Source organism: Pyrus communis, chromosome 2 (assembly GCF_041283825.1).
Source record: "Pyrus communis isolate YQ-2024b chromosome 2, ASM4128382v1, whole genome shotgun sequence".
In the NCBI taxonomy this organism is placed as follows: Eukaryota; Viridiplantae; Streptophyta; class Magnoliopsida; order Rosales; family Rosaceae; genus Pyrus; species Pyrus communis.
The window spans coordinates 2362997-2383027 of NC_142566.1; the positions used below are offsets into that span (position 1 = coordinate 2362997).

The 20031-nt window shown below is 38.9% G+C and overlaps 4 protein-coding genes across 17 annotated transcripts; 1 reads left to right on the forward strand and 3 right to left on the reverse strand.

The window, feature by feature from the left end:
- Nucleotides 1-200: 200 nt before the first annotated feature.
- On the reverse strand, nucleotides 201-6155 carry LOC137747381 (uncharacterized). 6 transcript variants are annotated; one of them, XM_088680968.1, is made up of 5 exons: nucleotides 4768-6155; nucleotides 3496-4450; nucleotides 2755-2909; nucleotides 1230-2654; nucleotides 201-1111 (listed from the first exon to the last, which is right to left on the reverse strand). In XM_088680968.1, exon 1 carries the CDS (start codon nucleotides 5983-5985, stop codon nucleotides 4795-4797), a length of 1191 nt encoding a protein of 396 aa, XP_088537094.1. In that variant the 5' UTR covers nucleotides 5986-6155; the 3' UTR covers nucleotides 201-1111; nucleotides 1230-2654; nucleotides 2755-2909; nucleotides 3496-4450; nucleotides 4768-4794. The 6 variants fall into 6 exon arrangements, with proteins under 6 accessions (XP_088537094.1, XP_088537087.1, XP_088537089.1 ...); XM_088680961.1 differs by having other exon boundaries at nucleotides 1230-2909; XM_088680963.1 differs by having other exon boundaries at nucleotides 2755-4450.
- On the forward strand, nucleotides 427-3098 carry LOC137747382 (protein LATERAL ROOT PRIMORDIUM 1). Of its 2 annotated transcripts, none has more exons than XM_068487484.2 (4): nucleotides 427-1108; nucleotides 1236-1298; nucleotides 1428-1736; nucleotides 2183-3098. In XM_068487484.2, exons 1-3 carry the CDS (start codon nucleotides 436-438, stop codon nucleotides 1721-1723), a joined length of 1032 nt encoding a protein of 343 aa, XP_068343585.1. In that variant the 5' UTR covers nucleotides 427-435; the 3' UTR covers nucleotides 1724-1736; nucleotides 2183-3098. The 2 variants fall into 2 exon arrangements, with proteins under 2 accessions (XP_068343585.1, XP_068343584.1); XM_068487483.2 differs by having other exon boundaries at nucleotides 431-1108; nucleotides 1236-1304.
- Nucleotides 2132-9201, reverse strand: LOC137748437 (transcription termination factor MTERF8, chloroplastic-like). 4 transcript variants are annotated; one of them, XM_088680984.1, is made up of 2 exons: nucleotides 7697-9201; nucleotides 2132-4450 (listed from the first exon to the last, which is right to left on the reverse strand). In XM_088680984.1, the coding sequence occupies exon 1, from the start codon at nucleotides 8890-8892 to the stop codon at nucleotides 7702-7704; it is 1191 nt and encodes a 396-aa protein (XP_088537110.1). In that variant the 5' UTR covers nucleotides 8893-9201; the 3' UTR covers nucleotides 2132-4450; nucleotides 7697-7701. The 4 variants fall into 4 exon arrangements, with proteins under 4 accessions (XP_088537110.1, XP_088537115.1, XP_068344688.1 ...); XM_088680989.1 differs by lacking the exon at nucleotides 2132-4450 and adding an exon at nucleotides 6788-7068; XM_068488587.2 differs by lacking the exon at nucleotides 2132-4450 and adding an exon at nucleotides 6788-7412.
- Nucleotides 7231-18087, reverse strand: LOC137748369 (transcription termination factor MTERF8, chloroplastic-like). 5 transcript variants are annotated; one of them, XM_088680979.1, is made up of 2 exons: nucleotides 16515-18081; nucleotides 7231-7286 (listed from the first exon to the last, which is right to left on the reverse strand). In XM_088680979.1, exon 1 carries the CDS (start codon nucleotides 17729-17731, stop codon nucleotides 16541-16543), a length of 1191 nt encoding a protein of 396 aa, XP_088537105.1. In that variant the 5' UTR covers nucleotides 17732-18081; the 3' UTR covers nucleotides 7231-7286; nucleotides 16515-16540. The 5 variants fall into 5 exon arrangements, with proteins under 5 accessions (XP_088537105.1, XP_088537102.1, XP_088537101.1 ...); XM_088680976.1 differs by lacking the exon at nucleotides 7231-7286 and adding an exon at nucleotides 15652-16142 and having other exon boundaries at nucleotides 16515-18087; XM_088680975.1 differs by lacking the exon at nucleotides 7231-7286 and adding an exon at nucleotides 15652-16227.
- Between the last annotated feature and the right edge of the window lie 1944 nt (nucleotides 18088-20031).

The following is a 20031-nucleotide window of genomic DNA, read 5'->3' on the forward strand; positions in this document are numbered from 1 at the left end:
ACACTAATTCTGCAAATTCAAATCCTTAAGTTATTTGGAGAAAATCATAGTAATATTATACTATAAATAATACTTAGTTATTCATTAGTGAGCGACAAAGATCCTCTCCGGATCTCTCTGTCCAAAGCCTAAAGATTCGGCAATCCAGACAACTTAAGATTGAATCCGACAGTCTTTATTAACTCATTCCGCTAACTTACTTTACATAAACCAAGGACTTCGATCTCTCTTAACACAAATGAATGATCTGGATTCTCTGGTCCTTAAACTTCAGATACTAAGGTCCGGACATGATCCAAATTTACTAGTGAGAACTTTATATGCTCACTTTCTGATTTAATCCAATAAAAAAATGATATGTGTTTTTTTTTTTTTTGTAAACATGAGAAAAATTAATTAACACATCTATTATTATTTAAAACAATAAAAATCATAATGACATACTATTTGAAGTGGGAGTTCATAGCCTGTTGCAGAAGCATAGTCTTGAAAGCTCCATCCATTTCTCCCTCTCTCCCCCTCCCTTTGGAAATCAAATCAAAATCCTATGAAACCATGTTGGGACTCAGAGATATCCTCCTCATTGCCCCAACTCCAACTTCCTTGCACCACCAACAACATCAACCCATTTCCTCCGACCACCACACAGCCCTCCCTCTGCCTTCCTCCGCCGCTCTCGGCGTCGGCCTTGGAATCTTCCCTCTTCTCACCGCCACCCCACACGCACCAACAGCCGAGGGCAACTCTGACACTTCCCACTACTGGGGACTCAGGAAATACCAAGACCCCAACTCTTCGAAGCAGGACATGCTCAACTTTGGAAACCAAAACCATGGTGGCGCTCAGCAGCATGAACAGGTTGTGGACTGTCATGGCAATAATGACAGAGACGGCGCCGGTGGTGGCAAGAGCTCCAATATGAAGGCTTGCAAGGACTGCGGAAACAGGGCAAAGAAGGGGTGTGAGTACAGGAGGTGCAGGACTTGCTGCAGAGGACGCGGCTATCACTGCTCTACTCACGTGAAGAGCACGTGGGTACCGGCGTCCAGGCGGCGTGAGCGTCAGAATATGGTCACAGTTGCTGTTCCTGGCGTTGGCGGCGGAGAAGGTTCTGAAAAATCACATTTTGTATTCAGTGATTAGGAAAAATTACAATAAATTATAAATCTTCTTTTAATCTAAAAAATTATTTTAAAAAATTTAGAAATTAAATCATAAACATGGTTTGCCTGCAGGTTCTTCTGGATCTTCTTCTGTTGCCAAAAGACCAAGAGTTTCTGTGCCATCACAGAATGCAAGTACAGGTTCTACTCGCCAAGCTCCTCTTTTTCCTTTTCTTTTTCTTAAATTATTGATTAAAATTGTTTTAACTTTTGTTCTGTTGAACCGAGAGGCAAAGGTAAAATTGGTTTTGTGTTGATTTGCAGATGCAAATGTCAAACGCTCGTTGCCGGATAAAGTTCGTGCACCTGCAGTTTTCCGGTGCCACAGAGTCACCGCGATCAGTAACGGCGAAGCTGAGTTAGCGTATCAGGCTACGGTGAAAATAAGCGGCCATGTATTCAGGGGATTGCTGTATGATCATGGGGTTGATGAGAACAACACATTACCGTGTATTTCACAACCGAATTTGGAAAGTGATACAAACCAAAGAAATGCAGGCTCTGCTTCTACTCCAACTGTTCCTCCATCAAACAATGCCTGTCCAACCTCAACCAGCTGAAGATTATTTAGAGGTATGGCCAATCTGTCCCGGAAGATTAAAACTTTCTTTGTGAGTTTACGGATTATTTCTTGCGTGTTCCTGCTTTCGTGCCTAACCTGCATCTATCATGAATGTCGAATCGATTTAGAACTGAGAGATAGAACTTTAGAATGCCAAGATCTTAGATGATGAAACTCCCAATTCCAAGCCAACAGTTATGGCAGGTTTACACCATTATCTTTCTACCTCGAAACTTTTTGGCTATGTCTTGCTAAAATTCATGATGTTCTAGAACTACTTTGAAATCAAACAGAGAATTAGAGTGAAGCTTCATATGCAAGTCCGATTTGTTGTGGTGCAAGATCTGATTATACTACAATCAACGCTATTAATTTAATACTCTCCGACGAAGCTTATGCGTTTACCTTTCTTGCTTAACTATTGGCATAGTAATTGTTTGAATGTTTGGTTTTACAGACATTGCAGAACCCGTGTGTGCTGCTCCTTGATGCTTGAAAAGCCCCCCCCCCCCCCCCAGCTGCATCCTTAGTTTTGCTACAATTAAGTATAAATACAGAAGGCACACGCCGTAGAGATGTGAGCAAATACCCGGCAGTCCCTTTTTCCGGCTGTTAGAACTTTGTTAGTGTTGATAGCTTCCATGTAATTACCTCCAGGAAAAAGAGTAGAATGTAAACAAGACGCCATTTTGATTCCATGAAAGTGTTGGGACAAGAAAGATGCTAGAATGTTGCATGATGTGGCGATCGATGAGTGAATCTTTCTGTGAGCAGAATGCAATGCGGTGCATATGTCCAATGTGGCAGAAAAACTTGCCCGCAGCGTATGCAACATTATTTTTATATCTCCTCATATGATTGATTGGTTGACACGCGAAGAGAAAGAGACATTGTTGCATACAACTCGCTGCACTGAAGTTCCCCACCCCCTATCGACATGAAGAACAAAACAAGGAATTAAAGGAAGATAATGTATCACACCACCAATGTAGGTTGCAAAAATAAAAGGCATGTTATTCCTTTGCATACACTGATGTGGGAACTTGATGGCAACTCTCAGTGAAACCGGGTGCTGGAGTCCTAAAGCCTTGACCGTAATTGTGTGTGCGGAGGTAAGCTCGAAGAACAAGAAAAAGAATTCCGGCCATGGATGGCTCGATAACTGGTGATGTACGGCAACCTATCTGCGTAAGATTATACGCCAAGTTCAACTTAGGCCGGTGTGAGAGTCAAATTCATAACCATAATTGCAAGATACTGATACAACCACAAAGAGCAGGGGGCGGAGTAGAATCATATCGAATGTATTTGGAGTATCGAATCTCACTTGTTGAATCATATCGAATAAGCAACGAAGAATTCGAATTAGACCAGTTCATTATCGAATTTCATTCAAGACCTAACAAAATTTTATTATTCTACTATATACATGCATATGTGAGTTTTGTATGAATACAAAGTTTAGATTACTAATACACACAAGTTACAAATTTATATAACATAAAATCAAATACTAAGTAATCGTTAAGCAGATTATCAAATTCGGATTGTATTCAGATTCAGAACATCGGACTGCTGGTGATGAATTTTAAAAAAAGGTGTGCTATCCACAAACCTCTTTTTTACTTCTTAATTTCTGTCCATTGATCTTTATTTCATCCAATCCGACGGCTGAAAATTAGAAGGATGCTTGAAAAGTAAAAAAGGACGTGTGGATATCACACCCCTTTAAAAAATGGACGGCATAGCATACAAGCAACAGAGGGTTACCTAAAAGAAACTACCAGCCAGCACAAGAGAGGGAGGGGGGCTGCGAAGCCAATGACGTTGGCACCCCCTCATATACGCCACTGCAGCAGCTTTGAGGGCGTTCCTGTTCCAGCGAACAACCAAGAATGTAGGGACAGTTGCCTGATTTCTGCTATGATGATACTCCATAAGCTACACATCGTTGAGGCAATCAATAATCGTCTTGGAATCACTTTCTCCATTGACATGGCTTAAGTTTGAATCCACAGCCAACTTTAGACCTCCCTGAGAAGCTTCCGCCTTTACTTCGGCAGAGGAACGAGAAAGAGCAACCACTTCTCCACCACAATAGATCCCGTACAATTATGCATAATGATGACAATCCTCAAGAGAAGATTTATCCCAAGCACTTTAAGAATTGATTTTAATTAAAGGACTCGTGAGGGGCCGACTAACGAACCAAAACAGGGTCAGTCTCCGCGTGCACAAAAGGCTCCACAAATTTATGCGTAAGGGTATCACTTAGGGAACTATGGCATTTCTCCAGCACTCCCACCATATTAGTGAGACAAATAGACAATCATTGAATGCCGCATGGTTCCTCTCTTTCCATATCTCCCAGCAAATCACTCCCAAGTTGACTTGAAAGTGCATCTTCATAGATGTTGTAGGGTTGAAATCCTTCATCAGCTTAAAAAACCAAGCATCCATTAAGTAACATGATCAGGATTGGGTTTGTATGGAAGAGCACTTGAGAGGGCCTTCCACATATAATTGGTAACCTTTGGAGGGACCTTGATCTTCCATAACTACTTCGACACCATACTGTCCATTTGGTGTGAAATGTAGGCAGGGACTAGGGCAGTCCTGAAAGTGAGTGTCTGTTTGGTGATATGAAGAATCACACTAACAAATGTGGCGCTGAATGTCTATTCTCCTCCACATATTCCAGAAAAAATCACCAATAATTAAGTGCCTGCAATATCATCAGCAAAATTGTTTTCAGGGACTAATTATTTTCTCGTGGCTTGAGACATTGAACAACAATTTAAGTAAAATTGACCCATGAACTCTCTTGCTCTCGAGATTAGAAATTCTACAGGGGATTTGTGAATAGATTATATCAAACTCTAATGGAAGCCAGAAATCTGTGCATTCCACAAAATCAACTTTCAAGTTTCCAAGGCTAACCAAAGTGAAGAAAGCATGTATAAATCTACCCAAAAGCTAGGCCAAAATGAATTTACTTCTAGCATAATTTTAGTAAGATGTTGGATACAAACTAAACCTTACTTTAAGGAAAAATTCGACATATCATGATCAAGCATCCTGGATATCGACCTTCCCTTGATACACGTTCAACAATTGAGGTACTTTGCCAAGATATCTGTTCACAAACGTCTCCAAGAACTGCTTCTCCGCAGGTATCACCACCGAACCCAAATTGAAGTTCTCATTTATCAAACCTTTCAACAACAAAACTTTAACAACCGAACACCTCGGGATAAGTCTCCTCTCCAAACTCAAGTTCATGACCACAGGGTACTTGGCAATCATTCCTGACGACCATCCCATCTTGTTCACTAAAAAATCCATCGTTTGCATTAGCTTCTGCTCCGACATAATCATACAAGATGGGCACCGCTTAAAAGCAGAGAGAACATCGTCCTCAGACCAACCCCATTTCTTATAAGCTTCGCAACTTCTATTCCACACCAACTTATTGTTACCACACAATGTATCTAGTGCATTTGCGAAGGTTGTATTTTCCACATTGATTCCCATTTCCTTAACTTCCCCCACAAGTTTACCAAGTTTTTCAGGATTTAGCATCAAAACAGAACTGCAGTGAGTTAGCAAGAAAGCAATACATGTTTGGGGCATACCTAGTTCCCTCAAAAGCCCGACATTCCGCACCAATTGCTTGCGGTGGCCTTCGACAAAAATCCACGAGGAGCGCTTGATTACTGTAACAACATTTTTCTCAGAAAGCAGCATACTCCTGAGAAAATCATAAGTGGGCCTAATCCGGTTTCGCAAGCTCATTACCAAGAGGTTTGGTTTACGAGCCAGAGCTTTTGCAAGATCCTCCCTTGAAATTCCCAGAGAGTTGAAAAACTCAATCTTGGGCAGAAGGATTTTCTGAGGATCTAGTTGAAGAATTTTTGGGGCTGACCTGAAAACCTTCGAGATTTGGGTCTCAGAGAGTCCATGGTTTCTCAGAAGGGCCAAAACAGAGTCTGCATTTTCTGGAGATCGCAACTTGAAGATCTTGGATGCTGAAACTGCACCTTCTGGGGACAACCCACATGAGTTTATGAGGTAATTGACTGTGAAATGGTGTTGGGTTTCTGAGATTTTTGATGTGAAGGGTCTGTAAAGCAGATTTGGAAGAGAAAAGTTTGAGGGGTTGGGATCGACAGAGACAAATCTTTTGGGTTTGGATGCAAATGTATAAGAAAATAGTGACGAAACCAACCTGAGGTGCTTGAAATTGGAGAACAGTACCATGTTAGATGTTGAAGATGAACAATTTCTGGCTTCTGATGGCAGAACCAAAGGGACCAAAACCCTCGCGGGTTCTAGGTGTAGGGTTTTTCTAGCGCTTTCAATTACGGCTGTCTATCTATTCCTAACAACGTCTCATTGTTCTCCGCACATTATAAACTCTCTCGCGCTTAAGATAGATAGTATTATAGGGTCTCGTTTGACAAACCCTACTAGACACGGATATACTACGTAGTATGAATCCTGTGTTTGGTGCCGTTTGATTAAATAAGAATCGGATAAACTAATCTGATCCTATACTGCTCGACAAGTTATTAAAAATTTAATTATAGTCCGACCTCTTAATCTAAGATATCACCAAATGTTTGATGATATAGTTAGTATGCCGATTAATTAGTCGTTACTATTAGATGTACAAATTAGTATGTCTGATTGAAATAGTTAATACTGCTTGATGTACCAACGAGACTCGTAGACGAGTATAGTACGTTAAAAATATGAGTGTATATTGTCACTTACGCACACCCATGTTCACTTTTTGTCTTTTGATTCTCTTTTGATTTATTCAATCTAATAACCAACAATATATGTAAGCTTTAGCTTAGTCAAGTTGGCTGAAATAGTCTGCTCCTTCCTCTGCATTCAAGTTCAAATACTCATTCCCGTGGTTTAAATTAATTTACTGTCGACAATCGCTTGTATAGAAATGGAGTCACCACCTTCACCACCTTCACCCCCCGATCAAACCCTCATCACCATTCACCACCATGATTGTTAGGGAAAAAGGTACAAATGCAAGTCAATATTTCTCTGCAAAACTAACTAGTAAAAACATTTTCAACAGTATTACATAAAAATTACTAAACACTATTACACTGCATCCCTCCTTAAGCGTTTACCTTGGTTGCTTGCTTGTTGGCATACTAATTGCTTGGATAATTGGTTCAAACAGACACTGCAGAAACTAACAAACTTAGTTGAGCTAAAATTAGTACAAATACAGAAGGCACACGGTCCAGACTCCAGACGTGCGCAAATACCCGGCAGTCCCTTTTCCAGCCGTTATAACGCTTTCCGTGTTGATAGCTTCAGGTAAAAAGAAGGGGGTAGTTTTTAGTGTAAACTGGGAATTGTTGTTAGTAGGCAGTCAGTCTCTTTCCAAATCCCTTGAGATCAGAAAATCTCCATGGGCCTTGTAAATAGGTTCACCCAAAGATTAAATTTCCAAAAAACACCATCCATTACATGATTACATCCCCACCAGAACTGGGTTTTTTGCCACCTGAACTCTGAAGATCCCAGTTCTAAAAGCATTGCAGATATCGCGTCGCCATTAAGAATAACACGAGAAAATGATTACAAAGCAGCCATACACATTGTCAGGAGTTCCTATTAGTAACGGAGCAGGGGATAAAGGAGTGACAGCCATTCTATCATATAATTTGGAAAATGGACAAAAATTAGTTTCTCCACTCCTCACCCAAAACAGACAACATTGCACCCTAATAAAAGCAAGACATCTACACATTGATACAATCAACTTTCGAGGCTAACCAAATTCAGGGACAACAAACAGAAAGAGATTGACAACACTATAAAGAAAGCATTTATTGATCTAACTCAAAACAGCGAGGCCATGAATTTACTTCCTACAAAATTTTAGTAAGACGTTGAATACAAATTAAACCTTACTTGAAGGACAAATTCAACGTACCAAGATCATGCATCCTGGATGTCCACCTTTCCTTGGTACACACTCAACAATCGAGGTACTTCGCCAAGATATCTCTTCACAAACATCTCCAAGAACTGCTTATCTGTAGGTTTCAGCACCGAACCCAAATTCAAGTTGTCATTCATCAAACCTTTCAACAACAAAACTTTAACTACCGAACACCTTGGGATAAGTCTCCTCTCCAAACTCAAGCCGAGGACCACCGGGTATTTGGTAATCATTTCTGAGGACCATCCCATCTTGTTCACTAAAAGATCCATTGCTTGCATTAGCTTCTGCTCAGACATCATCATACACTGCGGATTCTTCTTGAACGCAGAGAGAACATCGTCATCAGACCAACCCCACCTTTTAAAAGATTCGCGACATCTATTCCATACCAACTTATTCTTACCACACAGTGCACACAGTGCATTCACTGAAGTCGTTTTTTCCAGATTGAATCCCATTTCCTTAATCTCAGCCACAAGTTGACCAAGTTGTTCAGGACGCACCATCAAAACGGGAGTGCAATATGTTAGCACTAAGGAGATACCTCGTGGCCTCATACCTGATTCTCTCAAAAGCTCAATATTTGGCATCACATTCTTGAATCGAGTTTCCAGGAAAATCTGCGAGTAGCGCTTGAAAAGAGCAACAACATTTTTCTCTGAAAGGATACTCCTAAGGAAATCATAAGTGGGCATAATCCTGTTTGCCAAACTGACTGCCAGAAGATGTGGATTATAAGCCAGAATTTTTGCAAGGTCCACCCTCGAAACCCCGAGAGAAATGAAAAACTCAAGCTTTGGCAAAAGGATTTTCTCCGGATCGGCGGAAAGAATCTGCGGACGTGACCTAACGACCTTTGATATCTGGGTTTGAGATAGTCCAAGGTTTCTGAAAATGGCCAAAACAGATTCTGCCTTTTTTGGAGATTCCAGCTTCACCCTTTTGGATACTGAAATTGCACCTTCTGGGGACAACCCACATGTGTTCATGAGGTAATTGACTTTGAAATCCTGATGGGTTTCTGAGATTTCTGAGGTGATGGGTCTGCAAAGCAACTGATTTGGAAGACAAAGTTTCGAGGGTTTTGGATCAGCAAGAACAAATCTTTTAGGTTTGGATGCAAATGCACAATAAAATACTGAACCAACCAATCGGAGGGTCTTCAAATTGTAGAGTTGCATCATGTTGAAGGTTGACGATGAACAATTTCAGTTGGAGAAATTAAAACCTAGAATTTCGAAAGGACATAGATAAACGATATGAGTTTGGATAAGTTTTCTTACTTCAGCAGACGGCAAATCTCCACCTCAGTACTGCTATCCATGTCGATAGGAAAATTTCTGCAGAAAAGGAACTCTTGAATCATTCTTCGTAGTTACAAATCAAGGCAAAGAAATTACAGCCCAAAGCAGAGATTTAAATTTCATGCTTCAAAAGGTCGAGGGTTTTAATTTTTGGGGGAAAAGGGGAGAACCGCATTGGACCAATTTTTGATTTGCTGATATCGGACCCAAAAACCAATTTGAAATTCATTTCCCAAAAGAAGAAGAAAAAAAAAAAAAAAAAAAAAATTGAAATCCCCACCCTATCAAGTATTAGCCGTTGGATTAATTAAATGGAACTTTTAACAAAAAGCTCTCATATTGTTCATTTTAACGAAAAATCATATTTTTACCCTAAAAAATTAATTCTGGTATTATTCACTTTACCTTTTATTTTGTTATTATCGTTAAAGCTCAAAGTTTTTAAGTTTTTTTCATTAGTTTTCCTTTAATTTTAAATGGTAAAGTTGGGTACATTTGGCTTAGGAGTTTTTATTTTACTTTATTTTAGAAAAAAGTACGATATTTATTGATATAATTGAATGCATATGTATAAAAATGGAGGATAAGATGCAAATAACTGAGCCTCGATAAAAACTTTACCTTGGAAGGGTTTATAAAATTTTAAATTTAAAGAGATTTAAGCAAAATAAAAATGAATTAGATGACAAAAATTTAGGTGAAATGAATTACAAACATACTACATGAGCATAACAAAGATGTGTAAAAGAGATAAGTAAATGACTAAGTTTCTCTTTCTGCACAATCTCGTTTTTTGTAGTTTTCAAATTGAATAACTAAAAGATATATTAAGGTGTATTGAATAACATCTTACCCTTGTCCAATATTGAGGAGGAGTTTTACGGCATGAGTACATGTTGTCATGTCATACGTTCTTCCAAGACTCACTTAAGAGAGATCTTTGCATTTGGTCCCATCAAAATGGGTAAATGCCTAATGCAAGTGGTCAAGTAACGTGACACGAACGATCATACACAAGAATTTCTTCGTATGGAGAGTATATTAAGCTTTATATCAAGATAAATATTTGATCCCATTCTCTTCCACGTGCTTGGCTAAGTATAGCCACAAGTGAGGGGAATATAATGCCTTGTATTGCAATTTATAGTATCCTTGGCCTCTCCACCTTATTGCCAATGTACCTTGCATCACCATGAGGTTAGAGCCGTTGTGCTTCCACCCCCAGAGACACCACGGTCCACACCAAAGAGAGCACAAATTTTATACAACATGAAAGAAATGGAAAGAAAATAATGACCAGAAAGGCTTCCTGCTAGTAAGCATTGTCATTTCCACTTCAAACGAAAAACTTCGAGCATCAAAGTACGAAAGCTTCGTAAGTATTGGTTTCGTCAAACAACATAGGTTGAAGATGGATCCAATTCGAATACTTTGTACGAATACTTGAGTTTTCTGCTGAAATCATTCATCTGTACTCTGTAGCATGCCAACAACTCAACTTCGCACCCACTTCTTCTCGTCGTCTTTTCAGCCCATCTGAAAGAATGTGATAAGAAATCAAAGAAACTGATTAATGTAGCAAAGGTTTTACAAGGATTTCTCAAAAGATGAAAATTCGGAACAATGTTGATGGATTCATTGTCATAATATAATTGGTTGAATTTTTTTTTTTTTTTTTTTTTTTTAAGATTCCAACCAATTTTATTAGGGTAAATCTTAGTTTGTTACCCTCAAATTTCGTGATTTTCAACATTTGGTACATTAAGTTTTTTTTCGTCCCAGAGTCATACCTAAATTGTTAATTTTGGAATAGTCTCATACATTCGTCAGTCTAGCTATTAAGTCTCCCGTTAACTGATGATGTGGCGCACATGGGGACAATGACTAGGCGCCACGTGTCATTAAGGGTCCACGTAGAAATTCAAAATTCAAAATTCAAAAAAAAAAAAAAAAAAAAAAAAAAACACCTGACACGCCCCAACCCCGATATCCCCAAATATCAGGGTAGGCACTTACTGACCGACACGCGAGGGTGACGAGGCCAATTTAAACATGCATATGACTAACATAGGCGCCCATGTGGATAATGACTAGGCACCACGTGTCATTAAGAGTCCACGTAGAAATTAAAATTTCAAAAAAAAAAAAAAAAAAAAAAAACCACCTGTGACACGCCCCAACCCCGATATCCCTAAATATCAGGGTAGGCAAGTGCTGACCGACACCCAAGGGTGACGAAGCCATTTTAAACACGCATATGACTAACATAGGTAATTAGAACAGATTAAACCAAAGCAGAATCATGTTCAGAGCATACATCTAAACAAGAATAATGTAAAAGAACTACTATAGAAAGGTACGAACCAAGGAATAAGACTCACATAGAAGAGGCTCGAAGATGCCTAAGTGGGAATGTCCTGATGCCAGGATCATATGTCTCGAATCTAACTCCTGAGGAGACACGAAAACAGAAAAGATGAGTGGACCAAAGTTTATAACAATAATACTAGTAATACGAAAACCAGTTTATTTCAGAACATACTAACCCCCTATTTTGAAAACATATATAATCCTATATAGTAGGTTTTATGAAAACCCTACCATGCAGTGAAAAACATTTATAAACATCTGTAAATAATATATGTGAAGTACTCAACTAGAGGTATCATAGTCGCACGAAGACAGTACCAATCCATCACCCGAAGGTGAAGCTATATAACCTATCTATCACCCCGAAGGTGAAGCTAAATAACATATCCATCACCAGTAGGTGAAGCTAAATCAAATAGCATAACATCTACACCGACACTAGCCGTGGCTAGTGAAGCTGTCCGACACCGCTTTCGGCAGTGAAGCTGGGGGTATATAATATATCATATCTCACTCTTCCATCATCTGTGTCTTATGGCCATAGACATCTATACCCGTAATGTGCGGATGTGTCGTATGATAACCCACTAGATAAGTACTAAAAACATGTCTCAAAATCTTGTATCAAAACCAGAGTTCACCAAACTCAAAGTGTCATCTCATGAATCCATAATATAAATCATAATTGAAGCCATAGAATTCATATACGTAAATCCATAATTCATCACCTTTAATGGAATGTAGTTCGATAAGTAATAACCTTCCTAAAAGTAATTTATATAATTCTTAATTTTTCTTAAATCATAAATATTGAAATCTATGAAGGCATAATATAAATCATATTCAAATCATGAAATAGGCCATGCATGCTAGGTAAATATTTATAAAAATGTATAGGTTAAGAAAGGGTCCACTCACAAGTTTTTCATTGCCCGAAAGCCGCTCGAACTATTGAGAATAACATCGCTTCCCGCCAACTCGCCTAAACACAATTAGAGACCTTTTAGTAAAACTATACCTAAACGATAGAATATGGGAAAACATATGGCGTATTTGAATTCGGCACGTTGGAAAACCTAAAAAGGGACCTCTGGTTTTTTCCTCCATGCGCCGCCGCGCGTGGCGGCCGGCAGCCCCAACTCGTTGGAAAATCGAACAACTCCAAAAATTCCTAAATTTTACAAGAATGAAGATCTCGATGAGTAGAGCAACTTTCATACCTGTGACTAAGGCCAATTTGATCGGAAAAAGCCTCAAGTCCACCATGAACTGCCAGAAACCCCAAAATGGGCGAACTCTGATTCGTCGAATTCGCAACTCCGCCACCCCCAAACTTGTTTGGCCTTTGATCCAGACCTCAAGGGGAGTCAATTAATGATGGTGGTCGACGGTCGTGCTTGCAGAAAAGGTGGATTTCCGCTGATCTTCCCATGATGCCGCAGGTGGTATACCCACGAAACCAAGACTAAATTTTATCGATTAATGTATGAAAATGGAAAAGGGGAGGTCGTGAATTGGTTTCCAGGGGTGGAGGGAAGAAATTTGTTGGAAAATTGTCGGAAAGCTCGTGGAAATCCGACTAAACCGAGTCGGGTCGCACAGGTCAATGGAGGGTCCGGTTTTCCCCTCCTTCTCTCTTCCTTCCTTTCCCTCCTTTCTTCTCTCCCCTATTCGTCACTCTCTTCTCTCTCCTCTCTCGATTGGCCTTCACCTCTCCCCTTTTGTCTCCTTATCTTTCCATCACAGCCGACCATTTCTCATTTCCTTTAATCTGGATCATACACGTGGCTTTCCAGATTTTGCTCCAAAAATCTAGAGTCTTCCATAAAATATTTAAATGACTACTTTGTCACATTTTTACTCGCCCATAACTTATTTGTTATAACTCCAAATCATGTTTTGTTTACACTTACGTGTTCGTAGTGACGAGTACTATAAGGATACGCCAAGAAAACGGATCTTAGTGACACGACAAGACGGTCAACCAAAGTCAACGTATTTGCCTCAAAGGGCATTTTTGTAAATTCACATTTTAAAATTATAAAAACTATAATTTTTTGGGACAGGCTGTTACAACCTGTCTTCTACCTCCATTATCTCCTCTGCAACCCGTACCCTCCATTCTCTCCTTTGCAACCCCCACTCATCCTCCCTCAATTCTCTCTTCTGCAACCCTTACCACCCTCCCTCATCTACTCTGATCACAATTTACATTTGAAAAAACTAATTAAACTGAAGAATTCACAAACCAATTTAACGATTTCAGAATTCAAAATCGCCAATTTCAATGAAATCCATATGAACAAAAAACTTCAAAAATATAAACTTTGATCTTGAACTGATCCCAATCAACTTTGCTCATCGAAAACACCACCGACCCCAATTTTCTCAATGTTTTAAGATAATAGAATATAGAAGCAAGGAAGAATCTATCAAAATTTCAATCGGATAGAATTGAATCGATTTTGATTGACAGAATCAATAATGGAAGGAAAATATGTACTTTTTCCTTGCGTTTGCTTTCTCGAGAATCGAGAGCACGTTGAGCATAGACGAGGAGATCTCGGGTCTGCCAAACTATGTTGGCGGGGGTTCTGGGCTTGGACTTGAACAACCCCATCATCTTGTTGTTGTTGGCGCTTTGGCTGTGACGAGGCAGTTTATCTTGTTGATGGTGGTTTTGTTGTCGATGTCGCCGAGACGATTGCAGTGGTGGCTGAGGGAGCTGAGGCAGGCTATGGATCAAAGGAGATAAGGGAGGGTGGTGTGAGTTGTAGAGGAAAGAATGGAGAGAGGATGGGTGAGGGTTGCAGAGGAGAGAATGAAGGGTACGGGTTGCAGAGAAGAGAATGGAGGGAGGGGGTTGGGGGGAGGTAGAAGACGGGTGGGTTTTTTTTTTTTTTTTTTTTTTTTTTTTTTTTTTTTTTTGAATTTTTAATTTCCACGTGGACCCCTTAATGACACGTGGTACCCAGTCATTATCCATATGGGCGCCACATCATCAGTTAACGAGAGACTTAACAGTCAAACTACCTTAATGACATGTGGTGCCCAGTCATTGTCCATATGGGCGCCACATCATCAGTTGACAAGCGACTTAACAGCCAAACTAACGGATGTATAAGACTGTCCCAAAATTAACACTTTAGGTATGACTCTGGGACGAAAAAAATTTCATGTACCAAATGTTGAAAACCACAAAACTAGAGGGTAGTAAACTGAGATTTACCCATTTTATTATTATCTTGACTTGATGTGCAGTGTTCTTCGCACACTAAAAAACCTCTCGTGCTTAAGGTGGATAGTTAGTATTATAGGGTTTCACTTAGCAAACCGCCAGATATAATATTTAGTACAAATCAATTGTTGGTGCTGTCTAATTAAATAAGAATCGAAGAAACTAATTTGCTCCTACCTATTTTATGCCGCTCAACAAGTAATTAAAAATTTAAATAGTCCGACCTCTTCATCTGAGATAGCACCAAATGTTTGATAATACAGTCAGTATGCCGATTAATTAGTCATTACTATCAGATGTACAAATTCGTATGTCTGACTGAAACAATCGATACTGGTCGACGTACCAAACGAGGCTCGTAGATGTATAGTACGTTAAAAATATTCTGATATACAAATTCGTATGTCTGACTGAAACAATCAATACTGGTCGACGTACCAAACGAGGCTCGTAGATGTATAGTACGTTAAAAATATGGGCGTATATTGTCATTTAGCACCATCAGTTTAATGATGTTTATTTTTACTTATAAGTAAGAGGTCTTAAATTTACCTCTAGTGGAAGACAATTTCCATACCATTTTATTATGATCGGTACATTGTGTTGCTTCTCTCAAGTACCCACCCCCTTGATGTAAATATATTCTTATGAAAAAATATATGGACGTCAATTATTCGGCCCTTTGCCTTGAAAAATACATCGAAAATTTTAGCTATAAAGTACAAAAATACAAAATTAAGACATCTAATATGTACATGTAATAATATGATTTCGTACATCTAGTTTCTTCTTACGCACACCCATGTTTACTTTTTATCTTTTAATTCTCCTTTGATTTATTCAATCTAATAACCAACAATATATGTAGACCTTAGCTTAGCCAAGTTAGCTAGAACTGCTCTTCCCGTAGTTTAAATTAATTCACTATCGACAATCGCTTGTATAGAAAATGGAGTCACCACCTTCACCCCCGATCAAACCCTCATCACCACCATGATTGTTCAAGAAAAAGGTATAAATGCGAGTCAATATTTCTCTGCAAAACTAATTAGTAATAACAATATCAACAGTAATACATAAAAAATTACTGGACACTGTTACACTGCTTCCCTCCTTATGCGTTTACCTCTGTTGCTTACTTGTTGGCATGCTACTTGTTTGGATAGTTGGTTCCACACATATTGCAGAAACCAACTGCCTTAGTTGAGCTAAAATTAAGTACAAATACAGAAGGTACACAGTCCAGACTCCAGACGTGCGCAGATACCCGGCAATCCCTTTTCCGGCTGTTATAACGCTCTCCGTGTTGATAGCTTTAGGTAAAAGGATCGGGGTAGTTTTTAATGTAAACTGGGAATTGTTGTTAGTAGGAAGTAAGTCTCCTTCCAATCTCTTAAGATCAGAAAATCTCCACAGGCCTTATAAATAGATTCACCCCGAAGATTAAAATTCCCAAAACACAATCCATTACATCCCCACCAGAATTGGGTTTTTTGCCACCTGAACTCTGAAGATCCCAGTTCTACAAGCATTGCAGATATCGCGTCGTCATTAAGAATAACAGGAGAAAATGATTACAAAGCAGCCGTACACTTTGTCAGGAGTTCCTATTAGTAACAGAGCATGGGATAAAGGAGTGACAGCCGTTCTATCATATAATTTGGGAAGTGAACAAAAATTAGTTTCTCCACTCCTCACTCAAAACAGACAACATTGAGCCCTATTAAAAGCAAGATATGTGCACATTCTACACAATCAACTTTCAAGGCTAACCAAAATCAGGGACAAAAAACAGAAAGAGATTGATGACACTACGAAGAAGGCAGGTATAAAGCTAAAACAAAACAGCGAGGCCAAAATTTTAGTAAGATGTTGAATACAAATTAAACCTTACTTGAAGGAAAATTCCGCGTACCAAGATCATGCATCCTGGATATCCACCTTTCCTTGATACACACTCAACAATCGAGGTACTTTGCCAATATATCTGTTCACAAACATCTCCAAGAACTGCTTATCCGTAGGTTTCAGCACCGAACCCAAATTCAAGTTGTCATTCATCAAACCTTTCAACAACAAAACTTTAACTACCGAACACCTCGGGATAAGTCTCCTCTCCAAACTCAAACTGAGGACCACCGGGTATTTGGCAATCATTTCTGAGGACCATCCCATCTTGTTCACTAAAAGATCCATTGCTTGCATTAGCTTCTGCTCAGACACAATCATACACTGCGGATTCTTCTTGACCGCAGAGAGAATATCGTCATCAGACCAACCCCACCTTTTCAAAGCTTCGCGACTTCTATTCCATACCAACTTATTCTTACCACACAGTGCACGAAGTGCATTCACTGAAGTCGTTTTTTCCAGATTGAATCCCATTTCCTTAACCTCAGCCACAAGCTGACCAAGTTGTTCAGGACGCACCATCAAAACGGGAGTGCAATATGTTAGCACTAAGGAGATACCTCGTGGGCTCATACCTGATTCTCTCAAAAGCTCAATATTTGGTATCACATTCTTGAATTGACTTTCCATGAAAATCCGCGAGTAGCGCTTGAAAAGGGCAATAACATTTTTCTCTGAAAGGATACTCCTAAGGAAATCATAAGTGGGCAGAATCCTGTTTGCCAAACTGATTACCAGAAGATGTGGATTATAAGCCAGAGTTTTTGCAAGGTCCACCTTCGAAACCCCAAGAGAACTGAAAAACTCAAGCTTTGGCAAAAGGGTTTTCTCCGGATCGGCGGAAAGAATCTTCGGACGTGACCTAACGACCCTTGATATCTGGGTTTGAGACAATCCATGGTTTCTGAAAAGGGCCAAAACAGATTCTGCCTTTTTTGGAGATTCCAGCTTCACCCTTTTGGATACTGAAATTGCACCTTCTGGGGACAACCCACATGTGTTTATGAGGTAATTGACTTTGAAATCCTGGTGGGTTTCTGAGATTTCTGAGGTGATGGGTCTGCAAAGCAACTGATTTGGAAGACAAAGTTTCGAGGGTTTTAGATCAGCAAGAACAAATCTTTTAGGTTTGGATGCAAATGCACAAGAAAATATAGAATTAACCAATCGGAGGGTCTTCAAATTGTAGAGTTGAATCATGTTGAATGTTGACGACGAACAATTCCAATTGGAGAAATTAAAACCCTAGAATTTCGAAAGGATATAGATAAACCATATGAGCTTGGATAAGTTTTCTTACTATCTTTTCAGCAGACGGCAAATCTCCACCTCAGTACTGCTATCCATGTCGATAGAAAATTTTTGCAGAAAAGGAACTCTTTATTCATTCTTTGTAGTTACAAATCAAGGCAAAGAAACTGCCCAATGCAAAGAATTGAATTTCATGCTTCAAAAGATCAAGGGTTTTAGCTTTTGGGGGAAAAGGGCAGAAGCGCATTGGACCAATTCTCGATTGGTCGATATTGGAATTGGACCCAAAAGCAAATTTGAAATCTATTTACCGAAAAACAAATTAAAAAATATATATCATTACAGCTTCCTTAATTAAAAGGAAACTAATGAAAAGGTTGAAAGTTTTGAGTTTTAACCAAAATGATAAAAATATATTGTAAGTGAATAATATCAATAATGACTTTGTAGAGTAAAAATATCTTTAACGTTAAAAGTGAACAATACCAGAAGTGTTTCGTTAAAATTCTCATAATTAAATGGTAAACTTGGGTACATTTGGCCAAGGAATTTTCAAATTTAAGGGGATTTAAGCAAAATAAAAATGAAATAGAGGACCAAAATTCAGGTGAAATTGATTATAAATTGCACTATATGAGCATAACAAAGGTACATAAGAGAGACAAGTAAATGACTCATTTCAAGTAATCATTTGTAAATCTCTCATGCTTTGTAATATTCATGTGACGCATTTCTAATTTCTCTTTTTAATTTTTGTGCATTCATTTTTCCTCACTTCACCTAAATTCCTTGGAATTCAAAATGTTCCTCACCCAAATATACTGACGGATAATGTATGTTTCTCTTTCTACACAATCTTGTTTTTTGTAGTTTTGAATAACATCTTACTCTTGTCCATTATTGGGGAGAAATTTTTCGGCATGAGTATATATTGTCATGTCATATGTTCGTCCAAGACTCACATAAGAGAGATCTCTACATTTGGTTCCATCAAAATGGGTAAGTGCATAATACAAGTAGTCAAGTAACATGACACGAACGATCATACACAACAATTTCTTCGTATCGATAATATATTAAGCTTTATGTCAAGTTATATAATTGGTCCAATTTCTTCCACGTGCTTGGCTAGGTCTAGCCACAAGTGAAGGAAATATACCGCCTTGTATTGCAATTTATAGTATCTTTGGCCTCTCTACCTTACTACCAATGTACCTTGCATTACCATGAGGCTAGAGACGTTGTGCTTCCACCCACAGAGACACCACGGTCAGCACCAAAGAGAGCACAAATTTTATACAACATGAAAGAAATAGGAAGAAAATAATGACCAGAAAGGCTTCCTGCTAGTAAGCATTGTCATTTCCACCTCAAACGAAAAACTTCGAGCATCAAAGTACGAAAGCTTCGCAAGTATTGGTTTCGTCAAACAACATAGTTGAAGATGGATCATATTCGAATACTTTCCACGAATGCTCAAGTTTTCTGCTGAAATCATTCATCTGTACTCTGTAGCATGCCAACAACTCAACTTCGCACCCACTTCTTCTCGTCGTCTTTTCAGCCCATCTGAAAGAATGTATTAAGAAATCAAAGAAACTGATTAATGTAGCACAGGTTTTACCAGGATTTCTCAAAAGATGAATATTCGGAACAATGCGTCACATTGAACTTATGACAAGGATGAGTAACTTGAAGACAAAGATTCCTCGTTCTTAAAATCCAGCTCTAGTTGCTTAGAGTTTCAATAGCAGAAGCTGCTAAGTTCTGCAGAATGTGCTCTAGCGGCTTCGTAAAGACAGAGCGCTTGCTCGATTTTGCATAATCAAAGATCAAAGTTTTCACACATGTAATCAATTTTGACAAATGAATATATTTTCTCGTCAAATTCCTCGCCTTCAGCCTCGTCTTTACGAGATATGGTATAGAGATGCTGCACAATGTGAAACTGTTGAAAGAGTTGTTGCATCAATTTCTTACTCAGGCTTATTGGTTGTACAGTCAAGGAAGAGACTTTTGAATCAAGCCACCTGCAAACGGTTTGCAATGAACTTGCAACTTTACCCTCGAGACTTTGAAAAAATTATCGAATATAGTTTTTCTTCCTTATTGGTTTGCACTGACATGCTAGTGAATCTTGGACCTGCAGGACTATAGATGAAGATCATGATCTGTTCTTGCTACGACGGATCACATCCCAAAATAATTTAAAGGCAGAAAAAACAAAATACAAAAATAGTTCATCGAAT

Bases quoted from the DNA above. Each gene is read 5' to 3' on its own strand.
- LOC137747382 (XM_068487483.2), top strand. From the start codon at position 436: ATGACATACTATTTGAAGTGGGAGTTCATAGCCTGTTGCAGAAGCATA. The intron at 1,109-1,235 runs GTTCTGAAAAAT...GTTTGCCTGCAG, and splicing joins TGGCGTTGGCGGCGGAGAAG to GTTCTTCTGGATCTTCTTCT. The intron at 1,305-1,427 runs GTTCTACTCGCC...GTTGATTTGCAG, and splicing joins ATCACAGAATGCAAGTACAG to ATGCAAATGTCAAACGCTCG.
- LOC137748369 (XM_088680979.1), bottom strand. From the start codon at position 17,731: ATGATTCAACTCTACAATTTGAAGACCCTCCGATTGGTTAATTCTATA.
- LOC137748437 (XM_088680984.1), bottom strand. From the start codon at position 8,892: ATGATGCAACTCTACAATTTGAAGACCCTCCGATTGGTTGGTTCAGTA.
- LOC137747381 (XM_088680968.1), bottom strand. From the start codon at position 5,985: ATGGTACTGTTCTCCAATTTCAAGCACCTCAGGTTGGTTTCGTCACTA.